General features: G+C 37.2%; 3 protein-coding genes across 5 annotated transcripts in view; 1 reads left to right on the top strand and 2 right to left on the bottom strand.

The window, feature by feature from the left end:
- The window catches only part of LOC136418157 (potassium channel subfamily K member 18), a 103,293-nt gene that overhangs the window by 41,351 nt on the left and 35,913 nt on the right, over positions 1 to 26,029 (top strand). The window lies entirely within an intron of this gene.
- LOC136418142 (glucose dehydrogenase [FAD, quinone]-like) lies at positions 2,940 to 6,762 on the bottom strand. The gene is made up of 7 exons (XM_066404104.1): positions 5,403 to 6,762; positions 5,128 to 5,346; positions 4,801 to 5,071; positions 4,169 to 4,745; positions 3,758 to 3,975; positions 3,495 to 3,706; positions 2,940 to 3,442 (listed from the first exon to the last, which is right to left on the bottom strand). Exons 1-7 carry the CDS (start codon positions 5,602 to 5,604, stop codon positions 3,249 to 3,251), a joined length of 1,893 nt encoding a protein of 630 aa, XP_066260201.1. The 5' UTR covers positions 5,605 to 6,762; the 3' UTR covers positions 2,940 to 3,248.
- On the bottom strand, positions 8,210 to 9,041 carry LOC136419243 (putative uncharacterized protein DDB_G0287191). Its single transcript, XM_066405453.1, has 3 exons — positions 8,872 to 9,041; positions 8,740 to 8,817; positions 8,210 to 8,685 (listed from the first exon to the last, which is right to left on the bottom strand). Exons 1-3 carry the CDS (start codon positions 8,972 to 8,974, stop codon positions 8,528 to 8,530), a joined length of 339 nt encoding a protein of 112 aa, XP_066261550.1. The 5' UTR covers positions 8,975 to 9,041; the 3' UTR covers positions 8,210 to 8,527.

Here is a 26,029-nt window from a genome sequence, read left to right on the forward strand (position 1 = left end):
CAGATGGATATATATCGTTATTGCGATGTGTCAACCGCAGGGGACACCGCCAATCAATTTCGAGTTGATTAAAGCACGATGTCGTCTCGTGTATGCTCTTCCAAATGGACTTCACCACGCCCGGTTGAGTTATAATTGCACTCTATTGTACCAGCTTGTGGTTAATTGTTTTCCATGTTTGTGAACCGAATTGAAACTTAACACATTTCATTACGCGATTTTTAAAACTCGTTTAAAATTAAAAAGGGGCCAAATGTGATGATTTATTAACATTATGGCATATAAACAGTTTGTCGGTTGGGGATTATTAAGGGAGCGAGCGACGCCAACTGGTAGGAAGAGCCGGGAACTGCCCAAATATTTTTTGCCGGCATTTAGGGAACTTCGACTTGATTAATTCAGGATGGGAATTGAGTTGGAGCAGCTAAATCAATAAACTAAAAAATAAATCAACCTCTACCCATGTTTTTAACGAATTTAGACGAGACGAGACTAAGACGGGAATAGCTGACCGTACGTTTAAATCCGGACAGTTTAAATGTTTTTCAACATCTGGACACAACGTATAGTGTCAAAATAACAAAGAAGCCCCAGTTTTAATATCAAAGTATCCATAGACAAAAATGTCAAAACCATGGGGCCGGTATTAGAATCCGTTTTTAATATCCTGCTTTATTGGTATTTTAGAGCCCGTAGCTGGATTTTAATAAGTGTCAGTTTCAGAGGCGCATAGTTTATGTTTTATGTAACTCCTATTGGATTAAGTACTATCGCTCCTAGTTAGACCTTTGAAAACGAATGATGAAACGGGGTTTGTCTGAAGTATATCCTTAGTTTTAAGTATGAAAGACAGCTCTAAATCCCTCCCACTCGATAATCCCATAATAAATAATTGTTTTCACAACTCAAATACCTTTAGGTTTACTTCTACTTGATAGAATGCGGCAAAGTTAGTGGCAATTTGTACGAGTATTATTAATTCACTGCTTATAAAGTTTACGCCACGGGATTCCATAACTCATATAGTGTTGAATAATGTGATTAAGGCTCTGGCTGAAAGTCCCATTAAGTGTTGTAATTTCGTACTTTGTCTCTGGTTTTCGATGTAAGTGCACCTGAAAAAACGTCCCCTTGACAGTGCTGCACAATTATTATTCAGTGTAATGGAAGTGAGGTGAAAAAGAGCCGTAAAAAACCCTTCCATCTAAATCAGGCAAAGTTCCGGGATCGGAAAATAACAGAAATGACACCCAATTTGATTGATTGGATTATTGGGGATATTAATATCGTAAAAGAAATAATGACCTGTCAAGTTCCATTGTTGACGCCTATCCGACATGTATAATAACGTGAAAATAATAAAAAAAAAAATGATTAGGGCGCAGCTATCAACGTTAAGTAATGATTTTGGTTGCAGTGCGAAAGGAAACGAATTACTAATTTCACGAATACAACGCTTTACCTATGGGATTAAAATGTTTGGCGAAAAAAGGAGAACAACTAAAGCCCTTAAAACTGAAAAATAAAATACAGTAAGCGGCACTTAAAGCTTTTGAGCTAATAAAGCGCCGGTTTTATTCCGAAATAATATTTTGAAGCCCAGGGCTACAGAAGTGTAAGGCTTAGGTAAAGAGATTACAAAGAGTAACAAATTACTACGAGGCATTAGAGGAAATTTAACGCTAATGTTCCGGAAATAGGTTTGTTTTATTTCTAACAGGGATGAATAAAAACCACGAAAGGGATATGGAGGGGATAGGAGCTTTGAGATAGAAACGTTTCACTCTTTGAAACACTTCAGAAAATTGAATTAAGATTCAATAAAAGCAGAACAGAACTATGGTAGAATCGCTTTAAAATACGAAAATAAATTTTCATTTCATGACACATTGGTGAATGTTTGTGGAGAATGGTGAAAATTTAAGTCGTGCGGACAACAGTGGAAGTTCAATAGCGTCAGCTCTCTCTTAGAAAGTTGTAAGCTCTAATAGACCCCAAAAACTAGACAAAAGTGCTTGTACCCATAACCTTTTTAACGCTAGAGATGTGTGGATTAGGCAATAATTACATAATAAAAAAACTTTTTTGTTGCAAAGATTTAAGTTCTTAATAAATAAGTTTTTCCACCGACTGACAATTAACACGTTAGTTTAAGGTATGTGAAATCGAGCAGTAGTGATCCATTTTACTACTCAAGTTGTCAATTGTTCGACTGTAACAAATGAGTTTCTTATAGGAAACCAAGTAAATATATTCAAAATCAACCAATACGGTATACCGCCCTCTTTCTTCATGCTCATTCAACTGACAAAGTTAGACTATAAAACACTCAGTTTTGGGCATCTGTCTTTCCGCTTCATGTCAGGGTTCTACCACTGTCATAGGGCTTGAATTTTTAACACAAGCAGCTCGCATACCTCCAACAATATTCCCATGAATGAATGACATGCTGAGTTCACCTTTGCCTATCAAAATAATGATTAATTTCGTCTACATCACATCCAAAATTAAGATTTATTCATATTTACATCGAGAGCCGTGATCCGAGTATCTAAAAGCGGTAGGCCAAAAAAGGTAGGAAAATTTTAGGCCTAAAGCTTCCTAGAGATGGAGTTTTAAATAAATAGTGACTCGTTAACTTGCGGATTTCTTACATGTACAATTCAAGGCTCATAAATGTTAACTACCACATATATGTATGGATTGATAACGACAGAAAAAATTGTTGATAATTAGGCCTCCGTAAGGGACCAGAAGTGTGAATAATTTTTCTCGTAGGGCCGAAATATGATTATTCCACAAAATGGCCGCCAAAATAACTATGAATTGGATAATAACCTTAGGACCCCCCTGAGGTCGCAGCCTCAGAGACACGATTTCGTGCAAAAATAACCAATAACCTTCTTAACTATAGCTAAGGTTTATTAGTAAAAACTAATGATTTACATGCTAAAAAAATATAGATAAATACGAGTGAAAATGTGACAAACCTAGGAACGAGGCTTGCATGATACAAGTGGTACCAGTTAATTTCCTAAAAAAGGATGTCTAACGTTATACGTAAAAAAAAAACGTAATAAAAATAACGCTCCATGACGGATGGCGCGATTGCTATGTTGACTTGAGTCTAACAAGCCATAAGTCTTAACAAAAAGACTGCATTACACATGTCGCATTATAGTTAGTTCAGATTATTGAAACCAATTAGCCCCGATTTTTGGCAGACACAAATAAATTGATGATTAAAACTACTCTCCATTATCCTCTTTAATAAAGTCACTAACTCTCTCCCCCACCATCATGCAGGGTGCATTGGGATGATTAGCAACTGCAAAAGGAAATATACTGGCGTCAGCCACTCTTAAATTCCTAATCCCATGAACCCTGCACCGAGCATCAACGACTGCACCTTTAAGAGGGTCAGGTCCCATGGGAACTGAGCCTAGAAAGCACCACTTTTTCACCCTCAAACAACTATGATTTCACGGTAGTACCTTGAAAATGATTATCTGCTATAGAGGTGTGTCTGATGTAACAAAACCAATAATCTTTGGAGTGATATTCGTAGTTTCGGCATGCAGGCAGTGGTTTGTTGATAAACTTGGCATCAACACTTTTAAAAGGCTCAGTGTCGATTAGTTTTAAAGCCAATTGAACTCCTCGGTAAAGATTTTCAATATCCAGATTCTGAGGGTCGGAAAGTTGTCTGAAAATATCGTATTTTTTTCCATGGTTTGTATTATAGCGGCGCACCCACCTAGGGTCAATTAAAGGGTACTCATAAGGGTCGTTATTTTTCAGTCTGATAGTTCCAATCGATTTCGGGAAAAGAAGAATTGTTTGTATGGTAAAAGCCTTGGATCCAGCAGTGCCGTTCCATATTGAATTCCACGTCTCATCGTCGTAGAAAAAGGTCTTTTTGTAGGTTTCTGTTGGGTCCAAGTAGGTGAGCTCCAGTTCAATGTCATTATCGGGCTGAAAGTATGCGAATATTGAAAGGCATAAATGAGACATTCAGAACCGCAGCGGGTTATCTCGTAAAATTTCCAATGTTGGTTCTTAAGCCATGGTGTACCTATTGCTTTATACGATGCTCGGTTAGGCCACAGACACTCTTTAGACCAGTATTGAAATTTATGAAATGGCCCGCTTTGGTGAGTAGCCATACCTCATTATTGAGTGCCGCAAACAATAACGCATCACTTCCAGAAGTTCCCAACAATCCCCTTCCTTTAACGTACTCCTCCACTTTCTCCTTCATCCCCTTAACTACTTGAGCGTCAGAGTAATTCGTCACAAAATATAGACCATACATTCCTGGCTGGTCCCTAAAAACACTTCCAACCTCCAAGTTGTGAATCAAAGGAATTTCGACCTCCTCTAAATGACTTTTAGGTCCCAAGCCACTGTGTAGGAGTATGTGAGGGGATCCAATAGCTCCAGCTGAGAGTATAACTTCCCTGGAGGCCGCAGCCTCGAAAATTCGGCCATTTTTGCTGAACTGCACCCCAGTTGCAGCCTTTGTGGTCTTATTAATAAGGATTTTGGTAACATAACTATTGTCTGAGATATAAAAGTTGGGTCTATGAATAATTGGTTCTATATAGGCTCTTCCAGTATCCCAACGTTGGCCGTTTTTGTGGACCACTTGGACCACAGATGCTCCCATGGGGTTTGGACCGTTATAGTCTGTGAGGTTGTAGCCCAGGGATTGAACTGATTGGATGAAGAGTTTGGTGGAGTGTCTAGGAATTTTCTGTATAAAATTTGCTTAATAAAATGTTGTCTCGTTGACCCAACCTGTTGGTAGAAAAAAATTCCACATGCACTGGACCATCGAACCCGTGACTATCGTAGTCCACTTTCGTGTTATTATCATCAATATTGCCATAAAAGCTCTCCAATTTTTTGAAATATGGCAAAACTTCTTGGTAGGACCAACCTGGGTTGCCCATCAATGCCATTTTATCATAACTCTTCGGAAATCCTCTAGAGTATACCAGACCATTTAGCAATGAAGTACCACCGATCCCTTTCCCTCTGCTATAGGGACATGTCTGGTTTATCATTCCTAAATATATAAAAGAGTTTTTATTCTGAAGCAAGATCTAGATGTGGATAATTTACCTAGACAGACAGTGCTTTGAGGTGTGGTTCTGTAGAACCAGTTAAATTGGTTGAGAAGCAGAGCGTCTCCACACATTCCAGGAATTCTCAGAAAATCATTTGCAAAAGTGCCAGCTTCCACTAAAAGAACGTTGTAATTGTCTATTTCAGTGAGTCTGTTGGCTATGACTGACCCTGTTGAGCCTGACCCCACGACAATAAAATCAAATTCTCCAAAATCTGCAAGATTCTCATCATTTTTCAATAGTTTTGTCATTACACAGGATCACTATTACCTTCAATAATGGAGGCATCTTGAGGTTGGTACATGCGGGCATCATTAGGGACTTGGAAATTTTTAACCATTTCTTGATACTTCAGAATTAGTTTCTGATAATACTGGTGAAGCTTGATTAGGTGATATTCATCTTGGTGGTAATTGAATGCTGCAGAGGCAAGGCTTAGGAACAGTGCGAATAAAGCTGGTAGGGTTTTCATTGTGTGTATGTTTAGGGAATGCGAACTATGGAACTATTTTACGATTTTTAAGTAAATTTGTTAACATAAATTTGCCTTTATAATAAAATGATGACCTTCACGTAGTGAAGTTAAGATTAGGGAAATGACTAATTCCTCGCGTTTAAAAGAAACCTCGTTATTTAAACTATATTCGGCTGGATAAATCTTATTGCCAGATAGATGCACAGAAGGGAAATCTTAACGAAAAAGTAATTGCCGGCAAAACTGTTAATAAACGCGAAGCCGGATGACATTGAGTTTGTGCTGATTAGGGGCTTAGCCAACAGTCGGGGACGTTTTAATTAGCCTCAGTTCATAACGAAAAACGAAAAAGTTATGGAAATGACAGGAATGAGTGTGAAAAATAAATCGTCTACTCCGGGATTTTGGGTTCTCTGAAATTTCGTAGTTTGCCAATAATGGAATTTTTTTCCTTTTGCCCGAAAAAAGTTCCACCCAGTCTTAAATACCCTTAACATGACCAGTCTTGACAGGGAAACCTAATACGGCTATTGGTTCAAGAGAAAGATCAAGACACTCCAACAGTCACGGCCACTGACCAAGTATACCTACTCCCAAACTTATTTGCCAAGTTTTATATACAAATAATTTACTATTATGAACATTAAATAAACATAAGTACGTATTTCCATAATTTTGTTCGAAGGTATTCAAACACGTGCAGTGATAAGCTCAGTGAGTGCCCAGTGTAAATGTTAATTTCCATTTATTCCCGCATAAATGTTTACTAATATTGCCTTGATGCATGAAAACATTTTTCTTGACACAATGATGTGTGCGCTGTATGGGGTTGAGTTTTCTTTAGGCTGTAGATGTGAGCGAAAATTATGGAATCCGAGATCATTCTTCCAGAGATAAAACGGGTAATATCCTGAGGAAACTGAGCTGGGGTTGACAACCCCCCCGTCGTTGGCAAATTACCCAGTTCCTGCAACGAAATCAGGCGAGAAATTGCAGTCAGGAACGCCAGATATTACTTCCTATTTTGAATCGGAGTAGTTGGCCCGACCTTTGTTTCTAACAAATTACTCGGTGTGTGCGTCTAAGGGTACGTGTTTGCGAACAATAGTCGCTTATTGTCGGAAAGAGAGGGGAGTTTAGGGTTAAGAGAAATATTTTAACTTTAAGGTGAGAGTCCATGTTTCTGTCAGGGAAAATCAACAGAAATTTAGTAATCCATGAATTTACACTTTAAATACGTTTCAATAGAGTATTTGGCTTGTCGCTCTGTGATGTGATATATCTCAGTTTCAGAGCGCATTCACCCCAAGACTTAAGAGCTCTCTTTTGACACAATGACGGTAACAGAATTTTCGGTTGTTGCGTTTAATAGTACTATTAAAACGAGTTGAATTGATTATTCGATATTTAAAGCCCTTATTTTTTAGAATTAATGAAAGAAATAAATGAATGGTTTACTAAAAGCGCTTTCCTAAATTTAAGAGTACATTTTATGGGCAATAACACTCGAAATTGGTTTCATTAAGAGGCTTTTTCCAAAGCTGCATGTATGATTTTCCATGATTTTCTACTGACCAAAAATCCCAAAAGACAGATTTAGAAATTAAAAAATAATCGCATTTGCAGTTTCCTCTGGTTCTCTCTAGCCATAATTCTCCGACTAAATCCCGATTAAAACAATTTGAAAGACTGGCGTTGAAAGCTCATCTCACAGCGCCATTTTTAATTCCCCAGTCGAAATCGATTCGGACTTTCCAATCTAAAACAATGTACGTTTCATTATGATCTACTCTAAAATGCAGTTCGGTCTTATCGGCTTTTGACAACACTTATTCCCCTTTGATATAAAATAATTTGAAATGAATTTCGTGTTTGCCCTATCTCCTAATTGCCTGGGCATAATTGAGGGCCTAATTTAACACCGATTCATTTAAATGCTGAAATCGCGGTACTGAATACCAAGAAGTTTTCGACCCGAGATTGTTTGGCTAAATGCAGAAATGGCTTGAATAATAAATTTTCTATATGCACTCGTAAAGTGTCGGAGAACTTTACTACTCTGGAACAAACTCCTAAAAGTAGCCATTATTCGATATCGAGCAAGCAGAGTTGCATTTTAGTGCTCGTTAAACTCCGACTTTACCTTCTCTATAATGAAACAATTAGGATCGGATTATGTTCAGGCCATAAGCAGTCTTCATGAAGTGTCTACTGATATAATATTCTGTCTGTACATTCAATTCCCTGATAGTAAATTGGAGTAGCAATTACTATCAAGACGTTGTAAGCTGAACTTAATTGAGCAGGTAAGATTCAAAATGCTCAATTAGAGTCGGCAGAGGCATGGGATGGAATTTTGCATTTAGATTGAACGGCGATTTCTGGATGTTTCTTGAATAGTAGAGGCAAATTTCCAGTAAGTTTCAAGCAAAATAATTTTCATTTGATGCGGCTACCTCATTACAAGCTATACAAAAAAATAATTTTTTGTGTTTTATTAAGTTTTATAAATGCATCCATAACGTGAAAAATGCTGCTTATGGAACACTCTGTAAATATGACGGTCTATTGTTCAGGATGAATTGATGAAGGCCTATATGCAGTAACAATGCCCTAAAGGTACGAAGTGATATTATGCTGACGAATTTGGTTTGAAAAATACGCTCTAAGCAAGGTCATCATTACTTTTCCGCTCTGTCCGATTTTTTAGCGATACGTTGGACGGAAAAGTGCTTTTTACGTAATAAATTCGTCTTGGAAATTGTGCCCTACATTCAATTCGAAATAAACTCCAAATGCTATGGTTTATTGCACCTTCTTGTGTACATTATGACAACATTATCTCCTTATCGCAATTTCTTATCAGTTTGTATAATTATCACCAACTTTATCCCGATAAAAATAAAATATTTCTCAATAATCACCATCTGAAGCTGGAATTAGACGAACCAGTGGAGGGACAACAGCAGCTGCAACCCACCACATAGGACGTATGTCCACAGGTATGGACGGTGCGCACAGCATAATCAGGGATTACTTTGCCAGGTCCTGGAGGGGGTGGGATATATTTTTGAGGGGCTAAACCAGATCAATTACATTACTTAGATGATTGAAAATTAGAGCTTTATTTACCAGGAAGTGGTGTATATGGAGGAGGCGCCGGAGATGGCTCGTAGTGATGGTGGTGATGGTGAATCTCCCGTTCCGTCACTGAAAGTTAGCTGCTGCACTTAAATACGCTAATACGTAGGTGCATATACTTACCCACATGCTCTACTTTCACAGTCCTTTTAAGAGGAGCTTTCCAACCAATAGGTTTGTGAGGGCAGTGAATGTGAGGATCACAGCAGCAATAGTGATGATGCATCGTTGTGGTGAAACTTCGTATAGTCAACTATGGTACACTACGTCTGAATATCCCTTATTGCGATTTATCCGTTAACTACTTGGTATTTACCTATGCTGATAAGGTTTATCTCTAAATGCTACTTACGTATATTATTTAAACGTTTCGTTATCCATGATTCATGAAGAAATTGTCAGACTTTTTTAAATTTAATGAAGTGCCTTCAAAAGCCCTTTGTACAACCGCAAAGAATATCTCATACAGCGAGTAATTTATTAAGGATTTAGCCGTTGATCTTGGCGTTATCATCGTACGTTTCCATTTCCTTAGCCCGAGCTTTGCTCTAAATTATCCCTCATCCCTCTTTTCTTTTTAGAGCAGTCCATGCATGGAAACATATAAATAAAATAACCAGGAAGGATTATTTCGGTTTTCAGTTACACAATAAATTCCCTCTCATAATGCAAAATTGAAAACAACGCTTTGAAACAACGCGACTGTGGAATTCAGACTCCGCATCGCTTGACCTAATTCTCAACCATTGTAATGTCGCGAATTTCTTTAAGACACAAAAGGCTCCACCCCCTCGAAGGGCGAGCAAATCAAGGGTATTGTTTCAAAATGTAAACGAAATTAAACGAAAAGGTAATTATTAAAATTTCAGAGCAATTTGCTTGAATCTGAATTTTAATGAGCATTATTGTGTTGTTGCGATCTCTTTGGAGATTAAAACGTAAATAATTTCTGAACCATAAGCCAACCCCTTTTAACCGTTATAATTAACAAACCATGGTAAACGTGGCAACCTTGCGACGTTCGTTTGTTTATGTGTCAAAGTAACGAATGTGACTTAATAAAGCCTCGCAGTAGGCGGCGAATCGTAAACGTAAGGTATTGATTAAGCGAATTACTTTTTTTGCTACGAGGAAAATCTACAAAAGACACCCGGCCTGGTGTTCTGGCGATCGGGTTGTGTGGGACTCCTCGAAGCATCTACCCACTAAAAACGTGAGAATGAAAAAACCTTTTCCGACTCTTGAACTGCCCCTGTGAGATACATCGTCAGGGTCGGAGAGAACTGTTGGTACCAGCTGCGGGTAGCTACTATCTACTCTACTCGTCTTCTGCTAGTTGATTCCGTGCTCTCCTTATTTGTTATGCTTTTAGAACACCTACTGCCTCTTTGGATCGTTTCGGTTTGTTGTATTTCTTTTTGCCCTTTGTGTAATCGAGAGGGCCTCCATGATGACTTGAAGCCTCTCTTTGCTAGATTTGTGTCCTTTTAAGTTGCAGAGCAACGCCACTCTCCATCCATCCAATCACTTTCTCCACGTCCTTCTAATCTCGTATCGTGTTGTTACCAAGCCTAATGTACATATACAAACATCTAACAGACATTTTTGCTTTTTTTTTCGGAAACGAAAATTGTTTCTGCATATTTTTGCGTTTTCTCCTGAGATACCTCACTTTGAGTTGTGGCATCCATACGTCTATGGCCGTCCTTGGGTATTTGCTCCCTTCGTCTTTTCGTCTTGACCTTCTGTGATCTTTCCTGTCGTCTTTGCTCCAAGGGCTAATTTCTAATGATACAATAGGTTGTTCTTTCGGCAGACCAGCGTTTAGTAACTTCCCAATTTCAACCATTGAACATCGAATTATTCTGCCTTCCGCGTATGTTATCTTTTTTTCCCTTCCCCGGGGTTAGCTACCTGAACTCGGGGGAGGAGGCATTCAGGGGTCACCACATGGAAGTGTGGCTAGGTCTTTGAACCCCGATTTACTACAATATTTACCCTCCATCATCTGACATTTCAACTGACCTCAGATACGCCTCTGATGTCTCAACGCCTGCTTGAGGCTTTTTTTTAATGGTCTTTATGCAATAAAGTTAATCTATTGTGACCTCCGACTTCAATAATAATTCAGGCAAAAAACACGAAATCCATTGAAATTCTCGTTTTCTCTCTTTTCGGGAGGTAGACAAAAGATCATATATTTTACGAACGAAATTAAATCCACTCAAAAATAAAATATCTGCGAAGATTCTGCCGTTGGAATTTGTAGTTTAATTTAAATTTTCCGCTGGTAAGATGTAAAAGGGATTTTTGTTCCGGTTGTAATCCTTAAAAGTAAGATATAAGGCTCGAATATATGAGATTTTTATTGCTTGCCTCGCTTTCATTTCCATAAATTTTTGGTCGCATTCATTAGCATAGCACTGCGCTTTGAGGAATGAGCATTTGAGAATTTTCAACAAATTAACTTAATAATTTATCCATCTAAATTCATTTGCAACAATGGAACAACAGAGCTTTTCGTTGTGTAACCTGCGGTGTGTTTATTTGCGAACACCGAGCCAAAAACCAAACCGAATGGTACAATTTTTATGCGTCATTTTTCATTTTAGTATTGTGTTCTTGCGACAGCCTGGCCAACATGAATGTAATAACCGGATAATATTAAATGATACATTTTTATTGTTGCCATTATTTCGGCAAAAATAAACTACTTTTTCAGTTTCTATTGCGACGCTAATGCAGTCCAGAAACAACTGTATAGAGCGATTAAGTAATTTCTTGCTTTCGCAACAAAGAGATGAATAAATTTTTCTTTCATAGAGCTAAATTTCCTCCGAAATTAAAATCATATTCAATTTCAGTGGTTCGCCGAGCGATTTTGCCCGCACCTGAAGTAACTTCAATGTCAAGAATTCGGACTAAGTTCAATCATCTGCAGAGCATTAGTACTCCATAAGTCGAAACAGGTATTCAATTCGACTTATTTAAAGGTCATTCAACTGTGATCCCGCCTAATGAGGTCGTACCCTTGGCTGGTCCTAAATACTCACATATCCTCGTCAAGTACTCATCACTCGTTTTCTTTTTGAACTTCCTTCCTCCTCTCTCTTCAACGCGCCTTAAACAAGTAAATATCGCAACAAGTTAACCATAAGCGACATAACAAATACCGTCCCTAAATCCCCATTTACTTGCTGTATCTATATAAATGTCTGGCAATATGGGGCGCAGAGTTCCAGAATGAAATGGAATTGTAACAAATCGACCAAAAATCTCTCTACATTTCTAAAGTATTTTGGTCGGGCCCAGACGTTGCCGTTGATAAATTTCACGTAAACGCAGCCCTCGCAATATAAAATATAGAAAATATCTCGTTATTCGGCAAAGTAAAAAATATACAAAAGGGGCATTTATCATTGCCTTGGTCTGTTCTCTTTATTTGCTTCTAACATGAAACGAGGGTATATTTGAAACCTAATTAGCGGCAGTGTTCTAGTCCCGCAAAGTCTCAATACCGCAATAGAACAAACAATAAGAAAACGCCCATTAAAATAACATTGCGAAGCGATCATAAAATACTGAAAATCCGTTTTAATTAACCATCAAAAGCAAAAAGCAATATCCGTATCGCTTCGAAACGAGCAAAGGCAATAAAGGGGGAATCGGGGCACTTTAGGGGCGCAATTCTATAAAATATATTCAAAAGAAGGAGCGAATTCTGCTAGATTAGTCATGCGGGCTTTGTAAAATGCAGCACGAACAAATCGAATGTAATTATACCGTACTTCGGATGAAACAGAAATGGCCGGAAGTTAATTCCACATTCGACCTTACGTCTGCTTGTGTGTGGTTCGTATTTAAACACATCTTTTATCGCATTAGATTAAAATGTTCTGGAAATTTTTGTCAGATTCTTGATAATTTGGAGAAGAACCTATAGCGTTAATTGAGCAGAATTCCGGTTGGTTTCTTGACAACTGAGTGAAAGATTTTTGCAATGGTTCCATTTTTTTTTGACATCAATCCATTTAAACATTCCCGTCACTAAATTTACTGGTGTCGACTGTATTTAATTACGTGGCCTTCATCCCGTCGTAAATCTTTTTAAAATGGCACCGGAGATCCTTAAAAAGCCAGTAAATAATGAAAAATGGACGAGGGGTCCCTAAAAATTAACAGGCAATATATTTAAATAAGGCAATGACAAGAGTTGGGGAGGTGCAGCGCCTTAACGCCGGTTAAATGAATGAATATTTTAGCGGAATCTTTTTCTACATTTTCTTTTTTTGCACTGGCAAATTATCGTTAAATTTATTGCAACCTAATTGCCTCGGTTGTAGGTAACTTATTCAATGTTTCGACAATTCTAGCGTTTACGCTTTTTATCTCAATTTAGTATGCCCGTTCTTTAAAATTTACATCTAAATCGGAGAGTTTATTGCCCTCCGGGAAACTGAAAAATATTTTGACAAATTGTGGTAATCAATTAGGGCTCACGTTCTTTAAAAGGAGAATGTTTTTAGGCATTATCTCGGGAAATATAATACCTAGAAGTTCTCCTAAACATTATCAAAACGACAATTTGCATGATAATTCGGCAATATCGGATTAACTTCATTGCCACCTGATATCTATTAAATTAAAACTCCATGGGATATGAACCATCATAGGAGTAACCGTAAAATTTTAATACAACTTCAAGGCTGAGGTGTTAAGCCAGCAAGATAGCGCTCTCTAGTAATTTGCATAGCTGAGCGCGATATCACCTCAGAGTATTGTTTGCGTTAAGGTTTATTTAACGTTAATTCGACTAGGCCCTCAAGACCTGCATCTAACAAGATTATTATGCATTGTTTAGGTGCTTATTAGTAACGACCCTTCTCGTTTCTTCCGATTAGAATGTTCTTTAAATTGGGGATAAATAAGTTGTCCGCGAAAAGCAATAAATGACAACTCTTAATGGTTGTTCTACCGCGCAACACTGACAATCTGAAAGCCATTTTTCACGTTTGGAAATGAAAATAAAAATGTTGAACGATCGCTGCATGATACTCCCAAGATATACGCTCCCGAGACAATCATCGTCCGAAATCTCGGAAGGAAACTTTTTATCATCAATATATTATTGAAGTTCTCGCCAACTCCCAGAAATAAATAAAGTCCCGACATATTTCACTGCATACGGCAACTGCCAGAGGTAAATTTTTATTTTTATTGAGTGTTTCGGCATTTTTTCTACAAAAAGCTACAATATTTCTCTTCATCAACCGCTAAGCCTGTTGTAGTTGTATCCCCCAGGTTCAACCCTTAAAATCAATAGCTGTCCCGACTACTTGAAAGTTCCCATAAGCTGAACAATTTCCCGTCCAAAACTTACATAACTCTTCATAAGTTTGAAGTTAATACGATAACTTTTGTACGAAGAAGAGCTGAAAGTAACGTACATTTAACGTCACTTATTCTGGTAGGTAATAAATCACTGACATCAACTAAAAGTAGCAAAAGTGTGTTTCTAAATTTTAGGGATTTAGAGTTAGTTCCCCCATGTAAACGTACTCATTTTCTCTTTTACTGACAGGTAACAAGTCAATTGTTCGACACACGTCAGCACTCTCTATCTCTCTCGTTTCCATTACTCTAGTAGGACGCTTTTTGTTTGTTTCACGTCACCATTACAATTTCTGTATTGATTTGATTTACTACGTTACAACTAAGTTTCATCAATCAATCACAATCAAAGTCATAATTAACATTCTTAACTATGACTAATAATTTTTCCTTTTCGATATTGTACCTCATTTCATTGCAAATGACTGTTTCGTAATGTTGCGTCAGATCAAACACTGAAAAGTAAGTCCTAAAGGCTCTTAATGGAGAACTGCGAATCGTTTCAGATATCGCATTCTTTCGAGAGTGAAAAAAATTCATATTCAGTATTTGTGGTTTTTGCTCTCGTCTCGACTCAATTCCCCTCTGGGGGGTAAACTAATAAACAATTCATGAACAAATCCGTGTCGATGTCGAGTGTCAACACTGACGGAGGTGCCCACAAAAAGGGATACACGCTTCAATACCCCCGGCTTTATTGAAAGCCACGGAGAAATTCGTTAGGTGATGAAAGATGAGTTTAATGGCCTATCTGATGACGGGACCTCTCTTGGTGCCTTGTGAGAAGAGATAAAGGGAATACGTTAAATGGTACGAGCAGAGGACAATGGGTCAATTTCGTCAATGCAAGGTTTGAAATTGTTATGACATGGTGGCATAGAGCATCAAAGTGAATCTTCAAGTATCATGGATCTAAATTTCATCGAAGGTTGATGTAGCGTCGAAATTCGGGAATTTGAACGAAGGGCAGCACGATTTTAACTTGACTTGGGTCACTTCAAAAAACTTGAGAATATCTATGCCGAATGTCGCTTAAAGTTGGTTAATTAAAACTTAATAAAATCTCAATCGATATCGAATTGGGATTTCAAAAATCCGGCTGCAGGTCAGTTCAAGTCACTGGAAAATTCTCAAATAAAATGGTCCTACTTACTTCAAGTTTTAGGGAATTTTGAGAGAGTATAGGAAAGTGGAGTTTTAATACCTCTCTTAATTTTTGAAAAACAGATGATTTTGAGGTATATTGACGTTTTGCAAAATTTTTCAAACGGAGCAACTCATACGGAAAATATTCATTACCATATTGTCAGAAATTGGAAATAATGCAGAATTAAACTGATAGTTCTTGGACACACTTTGAATATTACAAGTCAATATCCATTTCCTTTTTACTATTGTAATTTCAATCCTCTGAGGATGGCTTCATATATTTTCAAAACAGACATTTTTCAATGGGGGCAATTAACACCCAATATTCGTAACCATTTTATTAAGAATCTGAGAAGATTCTATCGTAATTTATCAACAAAGACATTTTCTGATGAGAGCAACTGATATAAATTATTCACCACCATATTGCCAGAAAGCTGAGAAAAGTGCGAAATCATAATTATAGTACATGAATTTGGAATATTACAAGTCAAATATTTATTTTGATTTCCTTCTTATTTCTGTACTATAAACGTACCGAAGATGGCTCGAAACGAGTGTCATCAAATATTTGTCACCATATTCGCCAAGAATCGAAGAGTGTGTTTGCACATAAACTTGAAATGCTCCTTTGTAGTTTATCAAAAAAGAAAATTTCCCAATGGAAGCGACTAGCATTAATTATTCGTCCCCATATTGTCAAAAAAAGAGGTAATATCTCCTTAATTCCCGACTTAATTTTTTAGCAGAATTGGACAATTTTCTCATAAAGCTTTCGTTAATGGGCATATTATAAAACCTGCACTCTTAAACACCAGGTCGTTAGTGCCAATTTTGAACGTTGAGTCCTTTAAATTAAAGTAGTTAAGTTGAATTATCTTTAAAAGGACATATTGCCCGGCTTGGCAACAGAAATATGCCTCTTTTTTGGAATAATCGCTCTACATCTGGTTGCAAATAGATGCTTCAGAGTACGTAACAAATTGTGTGGTTTTTAAAACTAGAATTCGAGAATATTCTATGATGAAAAACCGACTATTCCACGGTTTTTCAAAGTCCAACTCGGGCAAAAGCAAGTTTTCAAGTGGAAATGTTCCATTCGACCGCCTAAATGCAGAGACGATTAATTAGACTAATATGGGTTGGGAGTATTGCAACTTCCCAAAAAAAAGAGTTCCTTTCTTCGGATGAAGAGGTAAACAACAATTTGTTGTTACCGCGACTGGTATTCACAATTCGCAGTACATAACCGCTGTAATATCTCCGAAATGTCTGCGTATAAAAGATAATCTAACATCTATATGCTGTAGATGAAGCTAGGTAAACAATTTTCGTTGGTATCGTATTTCTCGACAGACTTTTCCCATAAACAAGATTAAAGGGTGCAACGGCAGATGCTGCTTCATATAAACGAGCTTTGTGGTCGGGTCTATCACTCTTTTCGTATATGAGGTGAACGAAGGGCTTTTCCCTTATTGGGCCGAAATGAATGGTAGAGATTTGCGCTGGCCTTTTTAACGTTATTTTTTCCAATTTAATTTAGCAGCAACTTACGAATATTGTAAAGAACCGGTTAAAAAGGTTCCTGCACCCATCAGATATTTTCCCGCGTCAATGAAATTTCCATCTCGGCATCTTTAACAACTTTTATTTATTACAACGTTAAAATACTCTATTAATAACGTTTCAAAAGCCATTAGAGTCTGAATGAAGGCACTTGTTCTTAATCGAATAAACGCGAATTCGAATTTAAACTCATGAAAGAAATAAGGCAATACGTTTGCCAAAAATGTATTTCCTTATTTCGGAAATTTTTCCTACTTAAGACATCCTCTTTTGTTGAAATAATTGAAGAAATTAGATACTGCTTCTAAATAAAGAGCAACCCTGAGCAATTTTTCAAACTTCCCGCCACGCAGTCAATTAGCAAAAATAGAGTAGAAAAATTCCTGTCCCTTTCGGTTTAACGCTAATAAAGAAAGACGACAATTCACGTAAAACACTCGACTTGGCAAGCACACACGAGAATACTCGAACGCGCACGATGATTTATCTTAATGCAGTGGGACCTAATTTGGAAATTGTAGGTCAATATAAGTTTTCATATGAATAAAAAGTAAAACTGTGCATATGTAAATACGTAAATGGAGAATGGAATTTTCGAGCACTAAGTTAACATATCATTTGATATATAGCGTACAAGTTAATAATTTTCATTCATTCTTTAAAATAATGTCTTTGGTGGTGTGGTTTTTTTAATAAAACGTCAAGATATACGTAGAAACGCGAAAAAGATATATGACATTAATCATTGTCGGGGGCTTTTCCTTTGCCGAAATATTCGCCTAAAAAATGTGATTGATGTTTCCGCGACGCTTTCATGAGGGTGATCGAGTTTAGTATTAATTTTAAAATGTAGATCCGGTCAAAATTTTTAATGAAACCTGTCACGGGCTGATGCATTCAATTGGGCGCTTTGAGGTTTACGTTAATTGATCGATGGCTGCAACTCCCCAATTCTCACTTCGACGATATTAAGCGAAATGAGTTATGGCCCTGAAATAGTTATATTAACTAATAACTCACGTTACGACAAGTTTAGCCGAAGCAATTTCAGAACTCAACTACTTAAAAACATTTCCCATTCATCCCAAAGCATTCTGTATACTGCATCAAAATATGCTGTTGTCGGGCACTAATTGTGTAATTACTAATTTAGAATCTCCCAAGTTTAGGAAAATGAAGAAGCCTTGTTCTTATTTTGTTTAAGAAGTTGCTAAAGCGAGCTAAACTCTATAAGCGAAGCCATATTAAAAGTTTTCCATAGAACACTACCGATTCGTCTCTGTGCGGAAACTTATCGGAGGAATTTTATGAAAAAGTTTCCGGGCTTGATTGGGCGGGTAAATTGCTAAGAGGAATTTGATTTTCGGGGAAACTATGTAAAGAATAATTGTCTAAATGTGAAATTCCCTTAAAACAATTTTCAAATGGAACAATAACCTATAGCACTGACTCCGATAAACCAGTTACTTTGCGTGGCAAGTGATGTGGAAAATTGCTCGATCAGTGCAGGAAAAAGAGTGGCTAACAATTTAGGGGGAAATAACAAATTATCGATTTTTAAGCCGCATAATGCGTTTTAGATTGGTGACTTTGCGGGGAATTGAAAATCATCGAGATGGCTAATTTACGAGCACATTAGGGATGGAAAATGGTTTTTTCAACAATGAGGGGATATCACCTTTATTAAAGACGACAAAACTGTTTTTCGACAGAAAAATACTAAACACACTCGAATTAGAATATCAAATAATTCAATCAAAATACAAATTTATTCTTATCTAAAATCCATTGAGCTTTAGAACTTTTTAATAAGTCAGTTTAGCTCGCTTGAAATTCAATTTGAGACATGTTTTGAATACGTTTATGGTTGCTTAAGGTATCCACAATGTACTTAATCGAGTTACATCCATGTGATTGCCCTCCAGCACTCGACATCGATGTAAAAAGAAGTGGAAAGTTTTTTCGAATGTCGAGATGAAATTTCCCCTGAAAGCTCTATCGGATGCGGTTCATCGCCAGTTTTCGTCGAATTTTTGTTCGTCGGGAGACTAATCGACACTTTAACCCCGGGGATTATTGCTTTCACCACGACAGCTTAATTGAAAATGACTTAACACAATAATGCACAATGGATTTTTGCCCTGAAGGAGGATCTTATCGGTAAGGTAGTGGTGGCTATAGAGCGTAATTATCAGTTATAAAATCCTGTTTGATCATCAAAATTATCCTATTCTCCTCTTTTTGTTTGAGGAAAACTGTCTGAAACAGATCCATCAAAAAACGGGTTTTAATTACATGAAAGGCTACATCAAACACAGAAAAGGAAAATTACTGATTTGGGTCTTAATTATTCTTGGGAAAGACTATTTAATTATTTCTCTACGGTTTAATGCTTTTAGTGTCTAATTTGAAATTCAGAGTCATATCAGCCAAATTAACCCTGAAGTGACTCCATAAAAACAATTTCCGAAATAACCAAATTGGAACTACATCGAATGCAACTCTAGACTGAAAACGAAACAAAATTAGGGAACCTATCAATTTTCATAAGATCAAGTTTAATAAAACGACTCGGCAGAAAACGAACAAAAGCGCGTTCGAGATCAACAGGCCAAGGCAATTAGAACTTTCGCGATCGAGATCTAACCCCTAGAAATTCAAAACAATACGTCGGGGCTCAAATTAATTACGGGGGCCTATGTTTAACAATACGCGAGCCCCTTTGTCGGATAGGCGAGTCGTTTCGCCGGCCTAGACCGGATCTGTCCCCAGTTTTAACTCGGATTACAATCGCAATGAGTTTTGGATCCCGTTCCGGTTCCGCCAGTCCGCCAGGAATTTCGGTAGTAATTAACGTTGTGACGCCATAATAATTTAAAAGCTGCGGAATTGCTTGGAAGCATTATACCATACCAATTTGCTGATACCCAAATGACGAGCGTGATCGGCAATTGCTCCGCTGCGCCTAGAGGTGAACTGGTATCTGGTTCGGTGAGTGGACATGTAGGAACTGGACTGAGCTAAGGAAATTATAATGTATGTGGTAACTTTAGCAGTTTTCCTTTGTATTATTAAAACGGGAAAAATTACTGAAATTTGTATTGTTAGATTTAGCTTATGCTGTCTTTTTTACGTGTGTGTGTTTTTTGCGACCAATTCGCTCAGGTACGTCCCTTGAGTTCGATTTTCGTTACTTTATTTGTTTTTTTTATTATTTTTATTAAAAGTTACTTTACAAAAACTGATCTTTTGATTTCACCAGTCCTTTCTGATTTGATTCACCACCAGATCACACAGTCCCTGAATAATTATGACTTTACTGGTGTTTTCCTTACACTTTCCGGCTAAATAAAATTATATGTTTTTCCCCAAAAACTCTATTTACAATAAAAACAAAATGTATAGTAATAAATTTCGAAGAGAAATCTCCAATTTTCTTTAATGTACGGCAGGGCCGCCCGACTGAAATTTAACAAGGTACAGAGTATAAAATATTGAAGTGGCACGATTGCACATCAAACATATGGAGTTCGTTTTGTTGTTGAAAATAAATTTTTATATGAGAGATTTATCGCGCCCCCTGTCTGGCGCTAGTTTAAAATGGGGTGATATAAAAAAGTATTACTGCCTCACGTGTGTTCTGCGAGGCTCCTTCCCCCTATCTGCTAGTGGCAACATTAATGTACAACTGAAGCATGTTTTAGTTAGATATTGCAATGTGTCTATTAAACCCCATATTCCCTGCTTAAAATTTAGATAACGTTGCCTTGCCTCGTATGTTGCGGTGAGCCCTACACTCTACTCTCACCACTAACGTTTCCAGTATAAAGCAATTTATATACTGATGTTGTTCAGTTACAGGCCTCCTTAACAATGGAAGTTTAATGGCATTATGCCTCCAAGCTACGTTTCGCGAGCGTATTTCTTTGTTGTAAATTTTCTTATGTCTTCAATAGAGCTTTTCGTGAAAAGCTTAAAAAGCAACTTTGCCCTTAATAGGAAAGGATTGGAGCAAAAATAAATGACTGCTTGTTACTGAGATGGATTACAATAGCGAGCTGAAGTATCCAATTTCTTAACGCTTTCAATACTTTATCTGATGTTATTAATTGAGCGAGATCTCTAGTTTCAACAAGATTAATACGAAAGTTGCACAGGGCCGATAAGTTCGATTCGTACTCCTCAGGGATTTAATGTTGATTAGAAGGTGCTTGATCATTAAAATTTAATGAGAACTTAAATAATTAAAAAACTTTGTTTTAGAATTAAATACTGCTCTTGCTTAATTTTTAACTAGATTCAGGTGCTAGATAAGTTTACTGACCCATATGGCAGATCGGCAAAGCTTTGGAGATGATCGGGTTCGTTCGAGAGGTTGAACATATATAAGCTGGTCTTAGCTTCCGCCTCCTCTATACGTGGCGAGGACAATGGCCAGTGAGTATTCTCAGACTTTTCGCCTCACCCTCCTGGCATTTGGTGCTGTTATTTGTTCCCTAGCCTACCACATTCCGTGGGTACTTGTCCGATACTACATAAACACCTACTTAATTATCGACCTCAGTAATAAGAATGCCATACTTTTCCAGATTCCAACGATTTGTTTAGCTCAATCTGGCCAATCGACCTGCTTCTTCGTTTCTCGGCTTCGATTTGGGTTGCACCATGGATCTCGCAACCCAAAGGACATGCTTTTATGGTTTCCTCTGTAGAGAATGTTCAAGCAGCCTTTACACAACAAAATTAATTTGGACTATATCACATTAACGTTAATAGTCAACATCGCAGCCCTACTGTCGAAAAATATTATATTAGTTTTGTCATATGTTCGTGGGCCAGACTAGCTTGAGCATACGAGAATGGCAAACACCAGGTTGCAACATTGTGGCATATAATTCCACAGATCAAGGTGTCTTTCCATTTAGCGTTGTCCGTTTTCTATTCATCCATTCTTGTCGATAACTGATTGTCCTGTGTTATAGCTGAAAGCGAGGACGCAACCCTTGTTCGCGATTTCTATGACCACTAGAGTCAAGAAACGCCTTTAAGTCCCTTGTGATTTTTCCTGTTTTAAAGTGTTGCGAAGTACCATTCTATCCGGGATTCAATTATCTGTATGCATGACTTTTACTACTTTAGTTAAAAAAAATCTTTATCGTGACTTTTTTCACTTCTCTTTTAATAATTTGTTTTTCATTTTCTCAAGGAAAATTGGTTGGTGGAATTCACTGCGTTGAAAAGTTGTTTTCACTTATTTCTCGGTTATGTACTAGACACGTTTATTAACTCTCAAATCACTGAATAAATCGGCAGATTTTCGGACGAGCTTCGAGAATGGTCGATTCTGTCGGAGAAATCGGACGGTTGTTAACTGGTTTTAACTGTATGTAACATTGAATACGCAATAATTCTTAACAAATCTCTCAATAGTCGATTTCGTAAGGTATTGGGTCGGTGGTTAGGCTTGAATTTCAGTAGTTATTCTGTTTTGAGTTTTTTTGGGCTGGCTTTTTATATATTCTTGATTTTTATCATTAAAATTTTTCTATAATAATTTTTTCGGACAAATTCTTATCCTCTTCAAAATAATAAATTTACCTGCAATAATTACATTCGGCCTACACATCGATTAGTTCGATCTTGGAATACGTTCATTTTCATGAAATCAAAAAGCCCAACCAAAGGGAGAAAGGTTGTTATTCCTGAAAACAGTCTTCTACGGTGCAAGAGCGTGGTAATTTAAATTGGCTTAAAAGTTCCTTCTCTCTCTGTCCTTCTGGAAATCAAACGAATCTAAAACTCCAGAAAAGTTTCCAACCAAATGGAAAGGGTTTTACCTCATTTCGCAAAGTTAAAATTAATAATTGCTTCGTTAACAACTAAAGTTTGTTTTGATGTGCTGAAAAATGTTCGGGGCATAATTAACAGATGTTTTACCTACAAAGTAGCTACTTCCAGGTTTAATTTAGTACGGACATTTGTGTGATTAAAAACATCCCGTTTCAATGGTGACATCATTTTCCTTATCGAAATATTTCTCGCAAAAAGTCGCGAATTTATCTCGTTCAAACGAAATTAATTGAAAAACCGCGAAATGACGTTCGCTTGCTCTGTAATGTGAATCCTTTTGTAGGCTCACGTGTATTGTCGTTTCCCGTTTGTTTTTGCCCTTTTGCCGAAATGAAACGGCAAATATGAGTGTTTATCTGATGTCTGGAATTAAAAGAGATATCTGCTTTTAGAGTTAAACAAATACGTTCAAAGGAAAGGCGCGTTCTCAAATGAACAGTGAATTGCTTTGTTACATGTACGAATTTTAGTACATCCAAACTGTAACAGTCGCACGAAATTTTAATGATCCTCAGTAATTAAGTATATACTAGTAATATGCCCATTCAGCCTTCATATATCTGTTGCTACTCCTCCTAGAGTCGAAAGCCAACTTTTATCGTCAAAATGTCCCACATTTACAAATTATATTGTGTGACATGGACAAGAGAACACTCCGTAAAAATAGTTTCATTTAAATCATTTTTAGTATACGTATTTCTTAAACTATCATAAGTACCATAGTTAAAAAACGAAAAAACTTAATAATATGTTGGCCCTCCGCGTTGTCTTATGCACTCCTAGCACGGCTACACATCGATTCAATGAGACGTTTGATGTCCTCTTGAAGAATCTCATTCTAGGCTATCTGTACATTGCATTACAGAACATGCAGTACATGCATTACAGAACACCGCTAGGGTTTGTGGTAAATTTTGTAACCTTCTTTCCATAATATCCCAGACATGTTCGATTGGTAATAACTCTGGAGATCGGGGAAGCCAAGGTAACAAATTGATTTCGTTTTGTTGGAATAAATCCATAGTAATCCGAGCTACATGTGGTCGTTCATTATCTTGTTGAAAAACTGGATTACGGAATGTTCTGCGATGATATAGGACAAAAGATACTGTTTCAAGTGTTCTTGGACGTAGAGTGGTAATATTGCCTGTGATGAAAACTAAAAATGACCTGCTACTATGAGTTTTAGCAACTCAGATTATTATCCCTCCAGTTTGGTGTACCTTATCACCTTCTCACTCTTCCTTGACCATCATGCATACCCAAACAAAATTTGTTTTTGTCGCTGCGGACTACCGTGTCTCATTCTAGGTCCTATTGCACCCGTTCTCTATATCACTGCAATGGATTTTTTCGATAAAGAACGGTAAGAGCTAGCACAAGATGGAGTAAAAGGTTCATATTCGAATATGCCGTTCATGCGTTCGACGAGATAAATTTATATCTTAATGCCAAAAATCTAAGGTAGCCATCTAGGGGTTCTGTACTTCTTCGACGCCTTCTTGAAAATCTTCGTCTTTATAACTGGTCATCCTGGAACCATGCCCGACACAACACATAAGAACACCTTCTAGAAAAACTGTAGGCCAATAAATGATGTTCTGGCTCCATAAAGTTGATCTGTCGTAGCACTTTTTACAGTTTAAAAATACTTAAAATTCTTGATAACGTAAAAACGAACATGAGAACATAATTGATTTAAAAACTGATCGTTTTCAGTATTCAGGTAAACAAAAAGCCATTTCTATGGAATGTTCTTTTTTCTATGTCACATAGTACATATTGCATAAAAAACTAAATCAATAATTACGCGTTAATAGACTAGACTTGAATAATAGAATAATTCAAAGACGTCTCGACCTCTGCTTGGAGATCTAATACTAATCGGGTCTATCGATCTGCATGAAAATTGAGAACGATAATAATTTTCATAAACTTTGACGAGTAATAATTAATATGCGATTTGAATTTCCATATTTAATCATTAGTCCTATTGGCAGCCAACTAATTGGTGAAACTCCTCCTTAATTACACCAGTTTGATTATTCCGAGGATTGAGAGCGATTGCTGCTGCTGCTGCTGCTGCTGCAGGGATGGTTTTTAATTCCTTACTTGAATTTGCATTAATTAATACTTCGAAGCAGGGATTTGTGTCTTGCTCATAAACGCGACATTGTAATACTGACCCTATGAGATCCGCATTTACGGGCGTAAATAAAACACCAGGAATAAAACCAGCAATAAAACCCCAATTCGGAATATAAACGGCGAAAGTAAACGCGACTTAACGATAAAAATGGAAAATATCCTTGAGGGTTATAGGAGGATTTTTGTTGTCTGCCCGCCAATGATGCCGCGCAGAGAATCCGGTCTTGTCACATAGATGGTGTTACTCACAAGTTTTACACGAAATACTGACAGTTGTCAGTTTCGTTTGACATGGTTGAATAACAATATAACGTCATTCCGTATAACCTTCCGAAAAATCCCCAGTTAAATGAATCGCCGTCTGTCCCTTAATTCCCAACATACTCCCGCGAAAATAAAAATAAAAGCCGGAATTTCCTCTCTTAATATGAATTAATGGTCGCTTTAAATTGAAAATTTTTAAGAGATATAAATTTATCTCGGGAGCGTTTCGGTGGCAAGCACTAATGAACACAGAAGCGGAGTATGGAGCGCTAATACCTCCAAAAGTAAATTTAAAGTTATTTCAAAGTTTAATGCATTTTCTCATCAGGCACACTTGAATGGGTCGGGGTGCAGTTGATATGTGGTGGTAGGTGAAATGGTTGGGATGAAATTGTTAAACAGAAAGTCGCATTATAAATTATTTGAGAAAAAAATAAAAGTACTGTCAGCCACGATTGAAATCCGGTCACTAGATGGTCGTGCCAAGAAATTTGGCATTATAGGTTCTGATAACATTGGCTGACTTAACACTGTATGCACCGCTATTAACAATACCACGTATTTAATTAACTTTTTGTTGGACTTGGAGATGTATATTCTACGAGCAATTTATTTCCGATAATACTACAATCTAATAATAAATAGCGTTTCATCAATTAATCGGCAGCGTCCAGGCTATTAGGAATCTAATTCGCCTCAAAGAGCTTAGGGCCCCCCCTTTGACACATTCAGATGCTGCTACATGTAGGGTATTAGGAAACTCCCTATAGCTGTATTATTTTAATACTCTCCTAAAAGCCCAGCTAGTTGATTTTCGGCCTAAACTTTTCGAGTGAAAATACTCAAACCAAGAAGAATCTTACTATTCAGTTTAATGGCCCTGATATTAAGATAAAGGGGAGGCGTTAAATGG

Source organism: Euwallacea similis, chromosome 2 (genome assembly GCF_039881205.1).
Source record: "Euwallacea similis isolate ESF13 chromosome 2, ESF131.1, whole genome shotgun sequence".
NCBI classification, from domain to species: domain Eukaryota; kingdom Metazoa; phylum Arthropoda; class Insecta; order Coleoptera; family Curculionidae; genus Euwallacea; species Euwallacea similis.